Source organism: Meriones unguiculatus, chromosome 5 (assembly GCF_030254825.1).
Source record: "Meriones unguiculatus strain TT.TT164.6M chromosome 5, Bangor_MerUng_6.1, whole genome shotgun sequence".
Taxonomy (NCBI): domain Eukaryota; kingdom Metazoa; phylum Chordata; class Mammalia; order Rodentia; family Muridae; genus Meriones; species Meriones unguiculatus.
The window spans coordinates 93,939,367-93,960,413 of record NC_083353.1 but is presented as its reverse complement, the minus strand read 5'-3'; the positions used below and the strand labels follow the sequence as shown (position 1 = coordinate 93,960,413).

Genomic DNA, 21,047 nt, shown 5'->3' with positions numbered 1-21,047 from the left:
ATTGCACTGTCTCTATCTATCGTTGCCTCCCCCCCCCACTCCTTTCTAACATAAATAACTCCACATTTTATTATTTTATTATTTTTTAAAATCCAGCCATTAATCTTCCGGGGACTAGCAGTTTCCTGATAGTAAGAGAAATGGCAAAAGTAGCCAACACTTGCAAAACTTTGGGAGTATACGCCAGAGGCTGCTGTCTGGTGCTCGGATAAGAGAGCTTAACGATTGAAGCACTTCAGGGCTTGGACAACTCACCTACACCTACTAGGGAAGCAATTTGTTTTTGCTTAGGGAAGGGCCACTGGCGGACGGGGCAGTCAGCTGGTGGGAGGCAATGTCTTGAACCACATGTAAAAGAATTGGTTTCAAACTTTTTTTTTTTTTCTGGATTTCAGGCAACCTGTAACTGTCTCTTGCTAGAAAGAGAAAAAGAATGCAATTCTACTCCCTGAAAGCCCTCTTTCACATCTGATTGGCCGAGGGAGCTTTCCTGGATACACCCCTGCTTTGTTCAGTCTGCAGGAGCTGAACAGAAGAGAAAGAGGAGAGAGGAATCAGGAATGCAAACGCCCCAATCTAATTTAACTACGATGACTACGTTTTCTTTTTTCTTTTTTTAATATAAAAGGAAAACAACCTGATAGTAAAATTAAAAACAAATGTACAAGAAGTGTGAAATGGTAAGTCTTACGCTTGTTATTGGTTATTGTGGTAAGCACTATACTAGGTCCTGGGCATCACATCCTTGTGAACACATTTGTGTGTGACTGTGTAGAGAAGCCAAAAAGTATCCCCTCCGCTCACCAGTGCTGATCTTCTTGTCCTTACCTGACGCCACCATGTGGAGCACAACGTTATGTCTTGGCATTTATAGATGCCAGGGCCACTAGAAGAAAAAAAAAAAGTTGAACGATTTGCGCAGGTGCCTGGTTGTACTAGGCGTTGAACTCCAAGGCTTGGGATTTCAAGCAAATTTGTGTTCAAAAGCAACTCATCCAATCCAGTTCTATCACTTCTACAAATAAAAGTGACCAGACAGATTTCGTGGGTTCCTTGTAAAAAAATAAAATAAAATCGGGATTGGTTTCATAATCTACTTATTGAAATTTTAGCAAATTAAGCACAGTCACGAAACAAGAATAAAGTTAGGGCTAGTCTGGGGACTATTCGAATGCTTTGAATTATTGTAAATACTGCACTCGACTACCTGGAGTTTATCTGTGATTCCTTTCCCCCGTCAGTCCATCCATCTGTATCGTGTCTACAGCGAACCCTTCATGGTATCGGGTTTTGACGATAAAACTGGCAATTTTGCGCACTTGTGTGAGCTCAGCTGCAAGAGGGTTCCTGAGAACTGGAATCCCTGCTCTTAAAAATCGGTGCTACCCAGACGCAGGCTGCGAGGCAGGAAGCCACCCAGCGGTGACACCCTGACCGCCGCCCATCCCTCTCCGCGGGGACCCTACCGAGGCCGGACAGGAGCAGACCCAGACAGCCCGGGCTCGAGCAGCGAACGGCGGCGGCGGCGGCGGCGGCGGGGCACAGAGGCTCGGGAGGTGGGTGGTGGTGCGAGCAGCGTGAGGCGCGGGACCCCGTTGGCTGCGCCGCCTGGCTCTCCGCCCCTTTCTCCCAGCCTGTGTCCCCTCCCTCCGTCCCTCCAGTGCTCGCGCGGGAGCAGGAGCCCCAGCCCGAGCGGCGGAGGTGCACGCAACGCTCCTTCGGCGCCTGCAGCAGCCACAGCAGCCTGGCGCGCGGTGGCGCCGGCGGTGGCGGCGGCGGCGGGAGGGTGGGCGCCGCGGGTCGGACTTGGAACTGCGCGGAATCTTGCAGAAGAGCGCGGACGGGGGCGCTGCGGAGAAGGCGGCGGCTCGCACCGGAGCGCACGGCAGCCCCCCGGGCCAGCCAGCGGCGGCGGCGGCGGCGCCGGCGGGCGGGCCGGCGGGGCGGGTGCCTTGCAAGCTGGTGCATCTAGGTAGGTCGGGGTTGTCCACTTGCTCACTGCAGCCTTGGCGCGGCTGTGAACCAGCCGCCTGGGAAACTTTACCCATTGGCTTTAGGGCTCCCTGGCCACGAAAGTTTGTTTGCATGGGAGACGCACCTGCTGGGTGGAGAGTAAAAAGATGCTTCTCCCAGCTTGTTTGCCAGGGGACATGATTTCCCTACTCTGGGACTGGGATTGATTTTGGGATGGGGCGCCTTCTCCAGCTGAGGAGCTGGAAAAAAAATGCAACCAATTTCCTGCTGTCTTGTCTTAAAGAGCAGCCAGTTTGGACACTGAAAGTTGGAAAAAAAAAAGTTGGGAAGCCTAGGGATGCTGAGAGAGAATCCGAGTTAAGAATGAGATGCGTTTTTCCCTGGAGCTGTGGTCCTGACTCCCAGACCTGTGCAAGCCAGGGTGTAGGATGTCTGTTAGCCCCTAAGTTTTGCAGGCTGCGGTTTCCTTCCACTCAGAAATCGGGCAGCTTTAAGTGGAATCCCTGGTAGATTTGTTCTTACGGACTGTAGGTAGAGTTCTGGGGTCGTGACTTAAAGAGCTGGCCGGGATCTAGCTGATGGTGCGTTCTCAGAATTCCCGCAAAGCTTTTGCTAGAATAGCAGAAGCGGAAAACCAGGAAGTACTAACCAGGCACTCGGGTCAGACAGTCTCAGCACCTTGTAGATGGATGGTTCCCTACTTCTGATGGCGTGAAACGCAAGGCTCGGGGGCTCAGTAAGGGATCTATGGCTCCTTGCGATACCTTATGGATTTACCAGAAGGTGCGCTCAGAGGAATTACTTAAAAACAAACAAGGGTGCTGGCTCTGGTGAGGACAAGCAAGCCTGCATTCAGAAGGGGTTGGTTGCAGAGAGCCCTCGGAAAGGAGACAGGTTGACAGTTTCCTAACCCCAACTCAATATGTACGGCAGCATAGCTACAGAAAGAACCGGCCTGCGACGTGTGTGGTGCAGCAGGGAGGCCAGAAACCCCAGCTTCATATGGCGAGTAGATCAATCCAAAAAGAATTTCAAAATGATTAAGCAGAAATAACTAAACACACACGCACAATACAGGAGGATTTGTGCTATGGTTTCTGTCTACCCCCACAGAGATGAATATCACACTAGCTGAGAAAAAAAAAAGTCTGGTCTGTAAATAGATTAAAAACGGGAATTAATGAAGAACACTGAGTCACAGCCCCTCAGAGACTGACAGGGGGAATATTTGCCTTTCAAAGAGCTATTATATCTCAATAGCAAGTCAGACCTGTTACTTAAGAGTTGCAGCACTGGCTGTGTTTACCAGCACTAACCCGACTTTGGCTGCACCCTGGTGGACGGACGACTTTAACCCTTTGTGTTGCGATTCCTTGTAACTAGAAGGAAGAAGCCTGCAGGTTAAGAGCCACACAACTTAGTGTAACATTTGCAGAGCGCCGAATATTTGCATGTCACCGTAGGACAGATTCTTGTAAATGCTCATAAAAGATATTCGTTGGGACTGAACCCGTGGGAAATGCAGAGATCTCTGCAGGCACGTACTCTGTGGGATCGGGGTCTCTGAAGGCTTGCTTGACCTCTGTTGAGAGTCCACAACACGTGGTTTGAAGGGGTCGCTACTCTCGCAAATTGCTGAGCACTTTTGTCAGCTACTGGTGAAATGTCATGCAAACCCGCGTTTCTCCCTGTGTAAAGGTGGGTAGTAGGGACACGGAGGAGGTAATTGATTTGCAGGCTAATAGAATCAGGCAGTGGCCATCTCTGACAATGGCATTCAGCTCCATATCCTCCTGCCTGTCCTGGTGTCACAACTGTTTGCCTAAAGCTGTGAAGGCATTTGATCCATTTCTCCAGGAGAATTCTAACTTTTAAATACCCTTCAGAACTCAAGCGGACAGCCCAAGTATTTCTTAAAATAGCAACAAAATGTTTAATAGAACCAAAGTGCAAAGCAATTACAAGTAGAGCAAAGATTAGCTGCAGACAGTAAACTGTAGCCTTTCAGTTGCTGATTTATCTTCAATTTTTTTCTCTGTCATATTTCATGTATGCCTAGTTATTATAGACGAATAGCCTCTTCAATCTGCTAGCAAAATATGCATCTCTCCCATTTATAAGTGCCAAATTCCCTCTCACTCATTCAATGCACATCTTCTAGTTTTGTTTTTACTACATAATTTAAGTGTCCAACTTGAAGTTCTCATTAACTTCTAATATGTTTTGCACGGAAACAGTATATAGCTGTAATTGGCCCATTCAGACTGCCAGATCTGTATATCACTGTATTGTGGCAGGACCACAGAACAGAGATGCTCTTACTGCTTCCACATTTTCTTATTTCTCAATCAGCCATCGAGTGTTCATAGCAGCAAAGGGTTCCTTGTGTGCAGGAGGAATCAGGGAGTTGGCAGTGGACTCTGTTGCTGTGTGTTGACCAGACGCCTATATGTAAGCTGTTTTGTTTTCGCCGTTTAATTTCTTCATTGAAAACGAACAGACGTAAGATACTTTAATATACAGTGCGTGTATAAACATGATTGCATGTGTGTAGTAAAATTGCTAGCCCTGGTGGATGGTTTCTTATGCTTCATAGTCATGCCTTGGATAGCATCAGTTTCGAAAAGTAATGAGAATATGGACAGTTTAAGAATTTCTTTGAAACTGAGAGCTGATGACTTTTTGTTTCAGATCTAGGAGGAGCAATGGCATTAAATGGCTTCTGGTTTACCATGACCCCCTCCATGCCCCACCCCAGCTCCTGTGTTTCTATACTCAGTGGGAACGTATCTTGGAAAATTTCTTTCTGTAGAAATGCGCTCCCTGCTGAAGCTTAGTATGCCAAGTTTCAATCCATGGTACATTTTTATTTTCCTCCTTTTATGTACATGTTATAAACAAGAAATAAGGTTTGGTAATGGAAGTGCTGGCAGAACTTTATAGCATTTCAAACAGCTCTGCTACTTGGAATGTAAATGTTTGTAGAATCTTTACTGTTCAAGAAGCTGCCTTGCAAAAAGTGAGAGAAAAAAATACTACTGATTTGTTAAGTAGGATAAGATAATTCAGAAGGTATGCATATTCCTCATTGCAGACATATTGGCATTTGGAAAAATAGATTATATCTGTTACAGCAATTCCACTGCATTCTCTTAGGTGCTGTTAGAACTCAGACTGTAAATTTTCTGTTCTAAAACAGGAGAACAATTTTCTCCCGTTTATTTTCTAAGTCACTTGACTTTGATTATCTTTTAACTGTTATGACATGAAATCCTATGCAACCATCCTATTTTGATTACCTTACTGATAAATTAGCCTGGTAATGTATTATTTTAATAGAATAAAGAATTCTTAGGGCTGTTACTTTACTTCAAATATTCTTACCTGGAGAAACGGGAGCAAAAGTGTGTTTCAAGACCTTTGATTTTGAACTGAGAACTATTTCTCTAATCTGCCTGCCTTCTTCCATATCTACCTGTATCATCCTACTCCAGATCACTGACTTCTCCTCTAGGGCTACTATATCAGCTTCTCTGTCTCTTTTTCAAACTTGTTCCTCTATATCATTCTACCTAGCTGGAGCGAACACACACACACACACACACACACACACACATACATATGTACATGCATACATACATAAGTTAAATTGCTACTCCTCTCTACATAATGTTTAAATGCTTTCTGTTTGCACTGCAAATAAAATGTAACTACTAAACATCAACTGCAGAGCTATGTAGACCTTGAGGACTTAAACTTTGGGAGCAAGAAAATCTTGAGTGACTTTCAGTTGTTCATCTTTCTTCACCACTTTCCCAGCTTTGGAATGATCGTGTGCTTTTATTCTAGGGAAGTGCTCATTTGAGAACACATGTGTATATATAGACCTATAGAGTTTCGATTGCTGATCAACCCTTAGGTCACAGTTTCAACATCATGGACTCCCTGAGGGCTTTCTGGTTATGTTTCTGATGTATGCTGGGAATCCTCTCTAGACCCTGTATGTTCGTTTCCCCCCGCAGCATTTCCCGTCCATCTCTTGCCTGATGTCCATCTCTTTGCCTGATTGCTTTTGTTCTATGTCCTTCTTACAGTATGTAACTCACATTGGTGCTTGACAGACCCATGAGCACTGTGATTTGGGGATGGTGAGTTTGCAGCCTATGCCTGAAGCATCTCTGTGACCAAAGGTCTTCACAATGCTCAGCAGAAGTCTGCCATTGACGTTTGTAGTGTTCTTCCTGTCTCATTGATACAATAGCTTAGGTTTCTTGGATATCTTAGCAGATATCAAACTCATCATGTGCAAGTACAGTTTATTATTTTCGGCTTGGGTGATCAGCTTGGGTGATCCCTTCTCTCCTTGTTTTTGTCACAGTCAGCTACCCAGGTGTCCTCAGTATTCTGTTGAGCCATCTGCTTGTTGTCTTTGTTCTTGTAACCATCAGTAGAATGCAAACAGAGCATTCTGTGTTTTTGTGTTACTTTGTGTTAGACCAAGATCTAAACACTTCTACCTTTATGCTTGGCACCAAAATGGATTTGTTTAGGAAGTAATCTCCTCCACACCTAGTCTGTCTGATCAGTGGAGCTGTGCTAAGTCATGAATGCAAGGGCTTAGGTCACTGGGTACCTCCCTGCTGAGATGAAAGAGAAAACTGTTGTTGATATGGCCTAGTCTGTCTTACAACTTCTTTATGTTAATTCCATCCTGGCTGCAAGCGTACTTCTTAAACTTTTCTCAGAACTTAAGTATTTTTTTTCGTCTTGTTCCTTCTGTGTGTCTAAAACAGATAGGGCTTCCAGTTTGCTGTACTTATCTCCGGGGTCAGAATGGATTCTTCAGGAAAGCCTTTGCTTCTAGCCCTTCCATCGTTGATGCTGACCCATCTGGTCTCTTATTTCATCCGCCCCCTGAAAAACTACTTAGATTTCTGCTCTCAGGCATTCTTAAAAAGGACTTCAGTTAAACCATTGGTTGTTCTTTCTGCTTGGTAGGATGAAAGTGAAACCCTCAATTATTCTTACTATTAGAGTATGCTCCTTATTTTCTTCTTGACTTTGTATAATTAAGAAAGTGCCATTTATATCCATCCTTATTCATCTCCCCAATAAAGACTCCATCTGATTAGAAAGAGGATCACTGATATCACTAATGCTTTGTAATAGTTGGTTTTAAAATGGACAAATAAATTGATGCAAAGAAAAAAAAAAGGACTTAGTTTTAAGGAAGATGGATTAGATATTAGTATTGTAAAATTGTTTAATATCTGCCTTTTCTAGTACAATGGAGCAACATATCCATATTAGGAATTTGTTAAATATCTATATAATGAAAGTCTACCCTCTTTTATTGGCGTGAAGTTCGGCTACAGTTATATGGGGCTGCCTGAAGTCATTTAGGTATATATCCGTAAGATTTTTAATGTATGCAGGTTTTGAGTGATAGGTCATGGGTTGACAGCAAATGATATGACTAGAATTTAGACAAACCTATGACAGCTGGGTGGTCGTGGCTGTAGTGTCTTTAATCCCAGCACTTAGGAGGCAGAAGCAGGTGGATCTTTAAGTTCGAGGCCAACCTGGTCTACAAAGTGAGTTCTAGGGTTGCCTGAGCTATACAGAAAAAAAAAAACAAAAAACAAAAAACAAAAAACAAAACAAAACCAAAAAAAAACTTGTCTCAAAACAAAAACAAAAAACAAAAAAAGTAACTAAGAAAAAAAAGAAAATCCTATGACAAATAGAATTTTCTTTAAAGGAAGGCTAAGCTATAGATTCTAAGTATTGGTTTTAATATAATAATGAGCAGATTATAGTGAACTGAAGTAATTCAAGAGTCTCAAATTCATCATGTTATTTTCATAAAATCATGAACATCTGGAATAAACAAGTAAATGACCGACTCACAGCAAATCAAAAGCATGTCTTGCTAAATTGTAAACAATTATTTTGGAATGAGTGGAGGCTTTGTGGATATTAGTCGCTTCATCACTCACCCATTCAAGGGTAGCCCTGCATCCTACAGAAAGGCCGCCAGTCATTTCTCACACACTCTTGCATGTTTGTGTGTGCAGGTACATGTGTGTACTTGTACGTGAGAGGCCAGAGTTCAGTGTATTCCTCAACTGCTCCCCTGATGGGCAGCTTCAAGATGAAAGGCATTTTTGAGCCATGGTGTCTCACTGAAACTGGAGCTCACAGATTTGGGTAGGCTGGTTGTCTAGCAAGCTCCCGGGATCCTTGTGTCTTTGCCTAACCCAGAGCTGGGTTTGTGCACATGTGCCTTTCTGGTTGGCTTTTATGTGACTGCTGAGAATCTAGCTCTTTGCCCACTGAGCTGGCTCTCCAGCTCTTGTTTTCTCCCGGCAGGAGCATGTTCTTGCCCTGCTGAGTTCACAGAGGTTCCACAGTCCCTCTAAGATTTTCTGAATCATCCTTGGGCCGAAGCTCCTCAATCTGTATTTTAACTTAAATGTTTTAAATAATTATAAGACAAGAGTAGTATATAACAAAACATGAGTTGTGTCCACTTTTCACTCAGCTTCCTCACATGGTTGCTGTTAACCAGACTATAGACACCATTCAGTTTTCACCATTTTAAAAGCCTGGTCTCGAGGGTAGCATTCTGTCTCAGGTACGGATTCTTATATATAAAAATTTGATTTTTACAACAACTCTCTCAAGGGACAGCATTTCCATGTTAGCAGTCACTGTTATATATCTTTGCAAATGTCTTCTAGGTTTGGAAGAGTCTATTTCCATATATCTTTTCTGTGGAAATATTTCTGGTTCTTAAATTTCATGAATTCTCTCACCTTGAAGCTGCAGGATGTAAGAGTAACCGTGGAAATGAAAACTGCAAGAATTTTACCAACCTGGACATGACATTTGGGTAGTTCTCTGGGGTCATCAGAGTGTGAATCTGTGTTGATTTTCCAAAATACATTTGCAAAGTTCTACAGGTAAAAAAACAAAAAACAACCACTTGTTTCTATGTTCAGACTTGGGTAGGTTTTTCATGCCGCCAAAGCTAAAATCAAACCAAATCTCCCTCTGCGTGTTCTTACAGGATTGCAGTCCATTTTTATTTCTTACATGGAAATAGGCACTCTCTAAAATAACTTAGCACATTGCAGAAGATGGTAATGACACTTTTCAGGCAATTAAAATCAACCCGAACAATATAGCTAGTGATCTAATCTGATGTATGTTGCGCACTTTGCCTGGCCCCATCCCTGCATGTAAAGCAGCAGAGTAGCTGATTACCAGGCATCGGCCCTAATTCTGGTGAATATTTGAGAGCTGTGGAATACAGATAAGGCAAATTTGTTCCAGAGTGGGGTGCACATGACAACACTTTCTCCCCTCGCCTCTTATCCCCTCTGACTATAGAAACACTTCCATTTTGTATGTATTAGATGATTTATGTCATTCTTCTTTGGCTCTCAGTAAATATTTGCTAGGGTTCCTTTCTACTTTACATGCAGCTACCCGAATGCTTTGTGCATAACTGCATGGTTTTGAAACTTGACCACCAAAGATTCTCCTCCTTGCCCCATTCATTAAAAATGTCCTCTTGTGCCATGTAAAGATAAGCATGTTCACATTCAGTATTAATTTATTCAGCTATTGCATCAGTTTTTAAGAGCTTTTTCTTCTGGTCAGTCATTTTGACAGTGTGTAATGGCATTATTGGTTTTGAAAATAACAGAACACTCAATATGTGAGTTTTCTTGTGTCTTGAAACCAATCACACATGGTGTGAAGATCCTTATGAGTACAGTGTATATTTCTATCTGATGGAAATTTTTGGAATATAAGGCTTGTCTCCTTTTAATTGAACAGTGTAATTGTTGCTGAGAACCTTGAATAATACCTTTTGTTTTTGACCTCTGATTCCTGACTTTTGATTTTTTTTTTAATTCTTCAAATCTTAGAACATGATTATTTTCTTGTGCTTTTTCTTTCTTCTCAGTGTTGGTCTTCTGATGCCTGCCACTCTATTTCATACTCACAAACCAATGCATGTCCGTGTACATACAAACAATGCTCAAGCTAGAGATAAGAGTGAGCTTATCTTAACTCCAAATCATAAAAATTTCTAAAGTAAGATATACAGACTTTTTAAACTGTTCAGGCAAAAGAGATTCAAATCAAAGGATGGGGTGACATCTTGGATTATTTCAGGATTCACACATCTCCATGATTTTTAAAATGAGTCAACTAATTATTTTTTCTCTCCTCCAGCTTACTCTCCCCTTCATTTCCATTTTTAGCTTTTCTTACTTTAGGGTCAAATTTAAGATCGTGCCTTCTGTACTGACCAGCTAGGGTGTCATTGCTTTCAGTTATCTCTTATTGAACATATTGCATGTTTGCACAGCCTTTATGGCAGGGAAGAACAGAAAGGCAATTTTTAATTTCTGTCTTCAGAGAAGCATACATTCAGCAAACAGTGAAATGCATAGCAGCTTGGTGGCAGACTGCTTATAAGGACAGTGCAGGTAAAACTTTCTTTAGCCTTTGTATGATGGAGTGTCTGAGAAGCACCTTGTGAATTCTTCACCTTCAGGTCCCAAGAGATCAGGTAGTTTCTGTTCACAATAACTTTCTACTCTGAGTCACCTTGTAAGGAGCCTTAATAATCCTATCTTAGTCTGCCATTAGACAGCAGATAGTCGGAACCCTTAGACATTAGCATGAGGCCATCCTACCACACCTGAGCAGTCAGGTGACTAGGTAGAAGCACAGCCAGCAATCATGGTGCTTTGCTGAGCTCTGGTTGCATCTAGAATCAGCAGAAAATGTGGTTATTTTAAACCTCTAAGTTTTGGGGATATTTTAGACAGCAGCAATACATATAAACACCTTATTTAAAAGTTTTATTTTATAAATTTTCTGAAAAAAGTATATATTAATCAACAGCTTGTTGATATGAAAATATACACAGTAATGAATAAATTAAAGTAATTAGCATAAATATTAAGTTATACATATTTTCTGGTAAGAATACTTAAAATCTAGTAATTTTTAAGTGTACATTGGATTGTTTTTAAAAAGTTGCTGTATCTTTTTAGGAGCTCCACAAAGAGACCAACAGAGCCAAAAAATCTGGGCTCAGGGGATCCTGCAGAGACTGATGAATCAGTCTAGGACCATGAATGGAGAGGACCTAGACCTCCTGCTAAAATGTATCCCATGGGCAGCTCAGTCTCCAAGTGGCTTTCCTAGTAAGGGGAACAAGGGCTATCTCTGACATGGACTCAGTGGCTGGCTCTTTGATCACCTCCCCTTGGTGAGGTGGCCTAACCATGCCACAGAGAAAGAGGATCCAGATAGTTCTAATGAGACCTGATGGGCTAGGATCAGATGGAAGGGGAGGAGGACCTCCCCTATCAGTGGACTAAGGGAGGGATGTGGAAGGGGAAGAGGGAGGGAGGGTGGGATTGGAAGGAGATGAGGGAAGGGGCTAGAGCCGGGACACAAAGTGAATACATTGTAATAAACAATAATAAAGAAAAAATTTCAAAAGTTGCTATATCTTAAGTTGATTTCTTAAAGTCATTCTTCCTGTCCAATTGAAATTCTTTGTCTTTTGACAAATGTCTTCCCCGGCTCTGCTCAGTGTCTGGTGACCACACTCGACTTCTGTGAGTTTAACATTATTTACTGCTGTATAGAAGAGAGATCAAGTGGAATACTTCCTGTGCCAGGCCATTCACACCTAATATAAATAGCTTCCAATTTCACACATACTCTTGCAAAAACACAATTTCCTTCACTTTAAGGCTAATAGTGTGTGTGTGTGTGTGTGTCCATCAAAATATGGATATCAGGGATGATCCCATGCCTTGACTATTGTGAATAACACTACAAAGAAGGGTGCAAGTGACTCTTCAATATACGGATTTCCTTTCACACACTCACATGTTTCAATATGTGTATGTATACACACACCACATGTGCACAGTAGTGGTGGTAATTGTGTTTTTGAGGACCATCCATACTTTTTTTCCACAATGGTGGAGTTAATTTATGTTCCCACCTGTGGTGAGCAAGGCATCTCCTTTACCTATCTCCTCACTAGCTCTAGTTTTCGTTATCTCATGTAGCCTTTATAACAAGCAACAGGATATGCTTAGCTTGCAGAGATGTGTTCTATATGCCAAGCATGCTGTTCTTGGTCACTGACTTGTGTTTTTCTGTGAAATGATCATTCAGTTTTGTTGTTAATTTTAAGTCATCAACTTCTTTTCTTGTTATTCAGGTCTTAATTTTCTCTTTCTCTCTCTCTCCCTCTCTCTCTCTTTTGTATTAACCCTCAACAGACTTAAGATTTAAAGATCTTATTTCCATTTTTGTACATTATTACTTAACTCTTTTTTTATTTTTTTATTTATCTTTTATTAATTACACTTCATTCATTTTGTATCCCCCCCATAAGCCCTTCCCTCCTCCCCTCCCGGTCCCACCCTCCCCCCCTTTCTGCATGTATGCTCCTCCACAAGTCCACTGATAGGGGAGGTCCTCCTCTCCTTCTTTCTGATCTTAGTCTATCAGTTCTCATCAGAAGTGGCTGCATTGTCAGGGTTCTAGGTTATCTCCATGAATAGCCCTTGGTTGGAGTATGAGTCTTTGCGAAGTTCCCTGTGTTCAAATTTTCTTGTTCTGTTGCTCTCCTTTTGTAGTTCCTATCCTCTCCAGCTCTTACTATTTCTCTTTTAAAGAGTTTTTTTTTTTTTTTTTGGAGGGGGGCTTTACAGATTTTTTTTAACTTGATGTGTTCTCCTTTTACTCTTTTTCAGGTCGTATAGAGATAAATTGTTGTGCAGCCCACTATGACTGATGATCTAAATTTTTGTGGAAAACTTCATTGTGCCATGTTGATAAACATTGTGTGGAATCTATGGACTAATTTGCATAGTTTAATATTTAGTATTATTATTCTTCATATTTAATAATACTTTTACAACCTATAGGATTTAATATCTTTGTTTCTTTGTTTCTTTTTCTTGTTTCAATCATATAATGGTATTTATGGAACTTTTGAGGGATGTAAATAAATATCAGTTTATTTGATATTACACCTCTTCCTGTTTTGTGAATAGTCTGTTTTGGTTTTGGTAGCATACAACTGAAAGTTTCAGAGCCTTTCAACAGCAAGCATGACCCACAGTTTTGTGTTAGAGCAATGGGTCTTTTGAGGGTGGCATAACTTCCTTCCAGGCAGTGGATGAATTGTATGCCTCCTCTTTATGGCTTCACTCTCTGGAATCCCGGTTGAAGTTACTTTTCTGTAGTGGGTGCTATCATCCTCCATTTAGAAACACTAATGTAAGACCAGTGTTACTGTGCCATGCCTCGAATACCATCTGCTGTTTACTCACAGCCTTGAGAATTTCTCATTGCCTTAGGGAACTTTCTCAATGGAACACAGGGGTAGGGAGGTAGGGGGCAACAAGGTGTTACACATTGATGGTGTCCTTTGGTCAATGGAAGCTTGGACACACTAGCCAGTTTTGCATTAATTTGTACAGAATGAACTGAATGGTCATGCCAGCCCTTGAATGTTCTACTTAAATTGCTTTAAACTTCAGCATCTGCCTGTGCCCTTTCATACTTCTAGTTCCCTATGCCTCTTCTTTCAGTTGTTCCTTAAAAAATAAATGCTTCTAATTCTCAACTTTCCCCTCTGCAGCTTTTTTTTTTTTTTTTTCATTACAGCATTGGTCTCTGTGGAACTCGCGATAGGAAACCCTATCATCTGGGATGTGTTAGTGTCACTGCAAAAGGCAGAAGCCTATGAGGCTTAGCTAAGTCTTGCAACGGGAAGCTTGGATTAGAAATAGTATGAGGCGCGCAGAGACAATAAAAGTGGAAAAGGGTGAGTATTTCTAGACATCAATAAAGTCTTGTAGAGTGTACTCCCGAGTCTCACATACACTAAGCACACTCCTAGGCACATGCACAAACAACACACTGGCCCACCCTGTCTCAGTCTGCTGTATGCTGCGAAAAGTAGCGTACGATACTGGGTGATTATCGGTACAAAGGTTTTCTTGGGCTTACAGTTGCCTGAAAAGTAGCAATTAACTCAGGGTTAAAGACACTTCTTCATCTGTAGGACCCTGCCCCTGTACATACCAGGGCCCAGCTCAGAGAACTGATGTATTGGATTTCATAACATATTTTGAGGCACCAGATCCTGACTGTTATTTCCAGACCTCAGAGCTCTCATCATGTCAACAGGCTACAAATCTTATGGTTTTATTATAGATACTACATCCAATGGTAGATTTTTTTTTTCTTAGAAAAAAAAAAAGCCAATATAAATCATTACTAGTGAATCAAAGTTTCACTCTTTAATTAAAAAGAGTGGAGACGGACATGAGGGTGGTTCAAGGGAGAGTAGTGGGAGGGGCTGGAGGGAGAAAAAGAAGGGAAGAAAGTGATACAATTCTATTTCAATTGAAACATCATTAAAAAAGCACTAAGCCTCACTGTGTTGCTTGGGCTAACAGAAGATTCAGGAACCTCTGCACTCTACCTGCCAAACAGCTGACAATATAGACCTGTGCCACCATGCCTACCCTCTAGGAAGTAAAGCTTCTGCTGCATTCTTGAAAGTGTGTTACACACTGCAAAACTGCATGGGTTATAGAATCAACAGATCACAATCTACCTTTATGATTTCATTATTACCTCTATTATTCTACACATAAAACAAATCCACAAATGTTGGTAGCTTAATATGAGAAATGTATGCGGCTCTTTTTCTGTTGCCTGTGGATGGCTCTGCTGAACTCAGTTAGGCTTAATCATGTTTTCATGAGTCAATTGGGGTGCAGACAGGACTGGTTTAATTTGGTTAAGCTGTAGATGGGGCTGGCATGGTCGTTTTCACCTGCCTTTGATCTACGGATGAAGCAGTTCTCTGATGAAAATCGTTTTCATAATATTTCCAAAGACAAAAGTGCAAATGGTATAGATCCTTTTATCTTGCTTGCCACAAGAATTTTATCGCTTTTCACCCATTCTGTTGACCATGAAAAGAAACATGACTAAACGCTAACTCAGGAATGGAGAATGATCTCTATTATGTGGGAAGAACTATAAAGACATGTGGCTAAGGATGCAAATATAGGAAGGGATGAAGAATTTAGGCCAATAATGCAATTTGCCATGCCACTAAACCTCATGCCCATTAAGCATTATAAATGACCCCTAGATTTTAGTTGCCTTTCAAATTAGAGACAGGAAATGCAAAATGCCACTTTGTTGCCCATGAATGAATTATTACTGCTTAATTGCTTCCTAAGTAAAGGAGACATATGCATGAAGGAAAACACATGTTGGAAGCTCTCAGAGACTATTGGATCCCATTACAACTGACTTCTTTCTTTTATTGTAACAAATGGTGTGTTTCTTAGCAGTAATATGTATACTACTTAATATAGGCAAACTGCCTACCACTTAATAGTGTATATGCCTAGTTTTTGTGTGGGTGCTGGGGATCTTAACTCATGTCCTCATGCTTGTACAGCAAACACTTTACCCACTAACCCACAGCCTCAGGCCCTGCTTTCCTTTACTTTGTCCCTGTTATATTTATATTTAGTATCTTTTAAAATCGTTTTCTTTTTAATTTTTAAAGTTAATTTATTTTTATTGATTACAGTTTGTTCACTTTGTATCCCAGCTGTAGCCCCTCCCTCATCCCCAAGGATGAGGAGCTATAGCCTCCTCCCATGCCCCTCCCCAAGTCCACTGAGAGGGGAGGTCCACTGGGGAAGTGCTCAGTTTTCTTTACAGCTCTCACATTTGTACCTATCTTTTGAAAGACTTGGTTTTCTCTCTCAGAACTTTTCAGCCACTGCTGTGGTGTAGAGATGTTTATTCCCCTGTTGGCATGATTACTGTCCTGGAATGTTGGGAGAGAGTATGGTTCTCAACTGCCCCGTCCATGGAGAGGATCAGTTTGATTTGCTTTGGCTAATGCATTGTGAGCATTCCATATGGAGTCTCTTCCTATTGTGGGTGCTTGGTTTCTTTTCTTATATAATGCTGTGTCTGATGAAGCCAAGCTTGACACAGAAGGACTGTGAGCCTTGGTCCTAGGTGGCTGCCAGGAGCAGAATCCTTCACCAACTCTCTGCAAACACGAAAACAAGCAAGACTAATGCCGTTTTTCTGGTCAAAGAAATTCTTTAGGCTTTTAGTTCCCTCAACCCCAAGTTGTGCACTGGCATACATGTCTACCCTGTGGCCCACAGGTTACACACATTCCAGGATAACCATACACACAGAACAACATGTTTGTAGGTGTCATCATCACATAAATTGTTACAGTATTATGGACTCCTGCTACAGTGTGCCATTGTTCATAAATCCTCAGCTTTAAAGCATACATATATATGTATATGTATGTATATGTATATATATATATATATATATATATATATATTTGACTCCATCAACATCCTTGCCCGTTACCTTTTTAAAAATCACTATATCCCCTACTCTACCCAAAAGACCACAGCAGCATGCAACCAAATTGCAGCAGGGCTTGTGATTTAAAAAAACAAAACAAAACAAAACAAAAATCCCTCTTTATTTAAAAAGCATATAGAATTAACATGGAGGTCTTGTTTACTTTCCCCACAGAAAATATAACTCCTGAAACAGCCCAGTTTTCTTCAGCTTTTTGTTTTCTTTTTAACATCTTCATCTATGCCACCTTCATCATATGTCTCAGCCACTTCAGAAGCTTCGATTCTGGTGTCTCCTCCTTTGTTGTACATTCTGTTTTTGCCCAGCAGCACCAGGGTTTGAACTGTGGGTACTGGGTAGAGGAAGCCATTGCGTCACTATCTAGCCATAGCCCAGCTTCTCATTCTGTATCAGCTTGATTCTATTTATATAGCACAGCTAGTGTTTGTCTTCTAAATATTAAATCTTTATAGAACATCAGTGCCTTTAAGTTGCTCTTTGGGTAAAGTCTAAATTAGTTGATGTGGATAGTAAGGCTTTCATGATTTAAATCCCACCACCTTTGTTGGCATTATCCTGGAGAAGTGTTACTCCTCCTGTCGGAATTTCACTAGCTTTTCCTGAACAGGCTCCCATGTACAACTACTCACTGAAGCACAGTTCAACATATCTTTGGTTCCTTCCAGATTTTTTCACACCTGCCGGCAGCTGCTGCTAAGATCTTCTACTGATCTCACCAGTTCAGATTAGATGGCACATTAGTAAACAATTGATCTTCCTTTCCTTATTACTACTCTTACTGAATGTCTGTTTCTCGTGTTGAGCAGTAGGGAAAGGGGAAACTTGGTTTTCACTAGTTCCTGAGCTCAGGGAAGGCTCCCAGATATGTTGAACCAAGTCCAGCAAGATGGTCCAGCAGATAAAAGCACTTGCCACACAAGCATGATGACACTAGAGTTTGATCCCCGAGTTGCTGGGAGAAAGACGGAATCAGCTACTGAACGTTGGAGTCTTGACCTTCACATGTTTGCACTCAGAAGTGTGCGCCCGAGGGGGTACTCTCACACATAATAATCGGGAATAAAACAAACAATTAAAAGTATCGAGCAAATAAGATAAAATTAACAAAGAGCCCACTACGTATTCACAGTCTGTCATGGTTTGGGGTCTTTGAGCTCAGTGAGTAGTCAGTACCATTTCATGAGAAGCAGTTCTGTCCTAGGTCCTGTGCTAACCATTCCTTTGCCACCTGTGACAAATGAGCTATCTTATGATGCTGCACTACTTCAATATATTTATTTCTACATTTTTAAAATAGTTTTCCGAGTTTTAAAGACAGCCATTATGTTATCTTTGCCTTTTACTTCCCTATGTGCCAACTCTATATCATATAATTTCCCCGAGTACTGGTTACCTGTGTTAGGCACACTAAGGTCTTACTAGGTACTCCATACCTATATCATGCAGAAATAATCATGTATTAAGTGGTTGGTATTGTTATATGATACTGCATTGTCATTATTTTATCTTATAGGCTAGTGCATAATGAGTCCATTATGGAGTGCTTTTCTTTTATAGATGAATGTGCATTGCTGTAATGTATGTTATATTAGTAAATTGTTACGTGCTTCTCATTGAATGCTGACCTTGAGAGGAAGATGAGTCCCTTAGATCTCAGATTAAAGTATGTTTATCTCAAGTATCCCTCCAGAACCTTATTCTGAGCACACTGGCTGGCTCATCCCTTGTCTCTGTGATAAGGTGAAAGGAGAATAGAAAACAGTAATATTAAAAGCATGTGTTCTTGGGAAAGACTAAAAGAGGCATGAGGTAGGCATTTCCTACAAGTTACTATTGCTTAGCCCACAGTGTATAGAAATGCTTGTTGTTGTGGGAGCAAGAAGGCCGAAGCTTGTTTATGGAGATAATTCTCTGTTCTTCCTAGGATCTCTCCTTCCAGAACTCTAGCATAACTCAGCAGGGCTTCCCCAGTCAGTAAATGCTAAATGTTATTTATAAGTGCTCAACTTGATGATGGTGCTTGTGCTGTTTATCTGCTACTTGCTATTTGTTCTTACACATTTTCTTGCTACATGCTTAATAAAGCCATGCATTAAAAACCAGAAGCCTGGCTCTCTTGGATCATTCTCCATATGGACCGGTTGCTTATTATATTGAAGGATGCAGTGTAATATGCAAATCACACTACATGGAATTCATTTTATAAATGTATCCATTATCTGCTGCAGATATAGATACACAGTATCTGTGAATCAAACTCTGCCACAATTTAATGGTTTGCAACATTTATTTATCATTTGTATTGTGTATAGTTTAGGAATTTGAGGAGGGAGGCTTTTTCAGTATCAGTTTACATACAATTCCCAGAGGAGACAGGCAGTGGGAAAACAGAGCTGGTGATAAGGACAGAGACCCAGTGCACACAGCAAGCCTCTAGAAGGGGAAAAACTTTGATGGTCAGTTTGGGGATCAGAGTGGCTGAGACCTTTCTGGATTGCTACACTGTTGTCCTGTAATTCACATTGGTTCTCTGTTCCCTTGAATTCCCAGCAGTGGAGACTCAAAGGTCTCATAATGCAGAAACCTGGGTTTTCCATTGTTTCTCCTCTAACACATTCTGCTAGCTTACTCATGTCACCAGGGCAGCCCAGAATCTAGAGAAGGGGTCACAGATTCTGCGTCCTCTGGGGGCTAGTGGGGCTAAAGGAATGGTTGGATTTTTACCTCTAAAGTCCTACTATTTCCAGGAAGCTGCTTGAACCTGCATATGTTTTCTGGAGGTCTCCGAGATATCCTTAATGAGAATTAGAATGTGTCTTTTGCTAATGTTTCTGTCTTGTGATTTATCACTAGGGAACACAGCTTGTAAACCTGAAGTAATTTCTAATTTCCTAAATGCTTACCCATCCAATTTTCCTCAGCATCAGTGAATTTATTCTTAGTATTGCAGAAGTTATTTAAGTTTTACGATCAAGAACAATAAACAGAAATTAATCTTGATGAGGGAATTAGGATAAAAAGTGTCACCTGCAAAATGACTTTTAATACCCCAAGCTTGTTTCCAACATGTCCTGATGATGTTTGATTGGCTTTGAAATTTCCGTATGCTAAGTCTGAATCCCTGAGAAAGAAACTCCCCTGACTGCAGTGATGTAAGCCAGCAGGAAATCTTCTGTGTGAGTGTGTTCTAACTTCATCTGTTTTTAAAAATAAATGCTCTGATCGATATCATGAATAATTAAGTGAAAGGAGTTGTGGGATTTGGGGCTGTTTTCTTTTTAGTAATTGTAAATTCCATTTCACAAACCTCCAGCTCAGTAGCTAGGAGGAGCAAAGCCTCAGTTACTCCTTATTCATTAAAAAATACTAACAGTATAGATATGCCTAATAAATAAAGTCTAGAATGACCACTACTTATGGAATATTTTTGCTTAGAATGTGATTTTTTTTTCATCTGTATTGAATCATGTGAAGAGGTCTGTATGTCTGATAGATTCATTCTTGTGAGGATAGTGATAAACATGTTGAAATAGTCACAAAATATGATTTTCTGGTTTAGGGGCAAAGCTACTATTAAGACTGATTACAGAAAATTTGTATACATATGATCAATATCAATTTTTATTAACAGATGCTTCATGTCAGACTTGTGACTGCAGCTCTTATATAAACTTAGCTCCTCTCAGATGAGTAGCCAAAGAGGTCCCTGCCCTTCAGATCCTCTTACCCCCACCTCTCAAATGCTGGGATTACAGGTGTGTATCACGTGCCCAATGTATGTGAAGTGCAGAGGGTGGAACCCAGGGCTCCGTGAATACTCAGCAAATGTTCTCATCGAGCTACGGAGCCGCATCCCAGCTGCCACCCTTTCCTGCCTTCACCAGGGTGTACATTTAGAATCCTTTATTAATGAAATAGATAGGCTGCTTCCTCTTAGTGCCAGGGTAATTAGAAATACGGGCAGAATGGGATCACATTTCAGAGAATTGTTTCTACCTCCTCAATGTGTGGGGATTCCCTTGCATACATGTGGATGCCATGTTGAAGGCTTCGCATGTCTGCCTCTCAGAGCATAATACTCTCTAATGGCAGAAGTATATAGTTTCTGCCTGGAAGGACCTTTGGATCACTGGTGCTCAGGTCCCTTGTATCCTCTGATTTTATATTCATAACTGTACTTGGCAAGCAAGGGTATGAGTTTTATTAATTGAATTTGGTCATTCGTTGTGGGCATTTTTGGTTTTCACTGTTTAATACTATGTCCTGAAATATGAAATACACTTTTGAATTCTAAGCCAAAGTGCTATGTATTTAATAGTGCAAGAGATGGGGAGAATTATAGTAAATAATCCTATCATCTGGCCACCCCATATGGCCTCCACTGGGACACGGGCAGCAGATTTCATACTGTGTGCCTGTGCATTCCTTTTCTCCCCGGCTTGAGCAAGGGGAACAAAATGCTCTCTGTGGAGTGTCGCCTCCCTCTTCCATGTTTCCTCAGTCTTTCACATTGTCAACATCTTTCATTCCATATGCCACCCCTTTCACCCCTTCAAATC

The 21,047-nt window shown here is 41.2% G+C and overlaps 2 protein-coding genes across 3 annotated transcripts in view; one reads left to right on the top strand and one right to left on the bottom strand.

The window, feature by feature from the left end:
• LOC132654157 (uncharacterized) overlaps positions 1-5,443 on the bottom strand; it is a 33,532-nt gene extending 28,089 nt beyond the window's left edge. The window contains exons 1-6 of the mRNA XM_060383410.1: positions 5,359-5,443; positions 3,433-3,556; positions 3,291-3,368; positions 2,497-2,586; positions 1,467-2,015; positions 805-886 (exon numbers count right to left, since the gene is read on the bottom strand). Coding sequence (XP_060239393.1) covers positions 805-886; positions 1,467-2,015; positions 2,497-2,586; positions 3,291-3,368; positions 3,433-3,556; positions 5,359-5,443 — 1,008 coding nt within the window. The remainder of the gene's footprint in view (positions 1-804; positions 887-1,466; positions 2,016-2,496; positions 2,587-3,290; positions 3,369-3,432; positions 3,557-5,358) is intronic.
• The window catches only part of Cntn3 (contactin 3), a 396,519-nt gene continuing 377,222 nt past the window's right edge, over positions 1,751-21,047 (top strand). The window contains exon 1 of one of the 2 annotated variants that reach the window (XM_060383858.1): positions 1,751-1,972. The gene's annotated coding sequence lies outside the window, so the exon portion shown is untranslated. Of the gene's footprint in view, positions 1,973-13,714; positions 13,862-21,047 lie in introns of those variants that run through there. The other variant, XM_060383859.1, reaches the window with a different exon arrangement.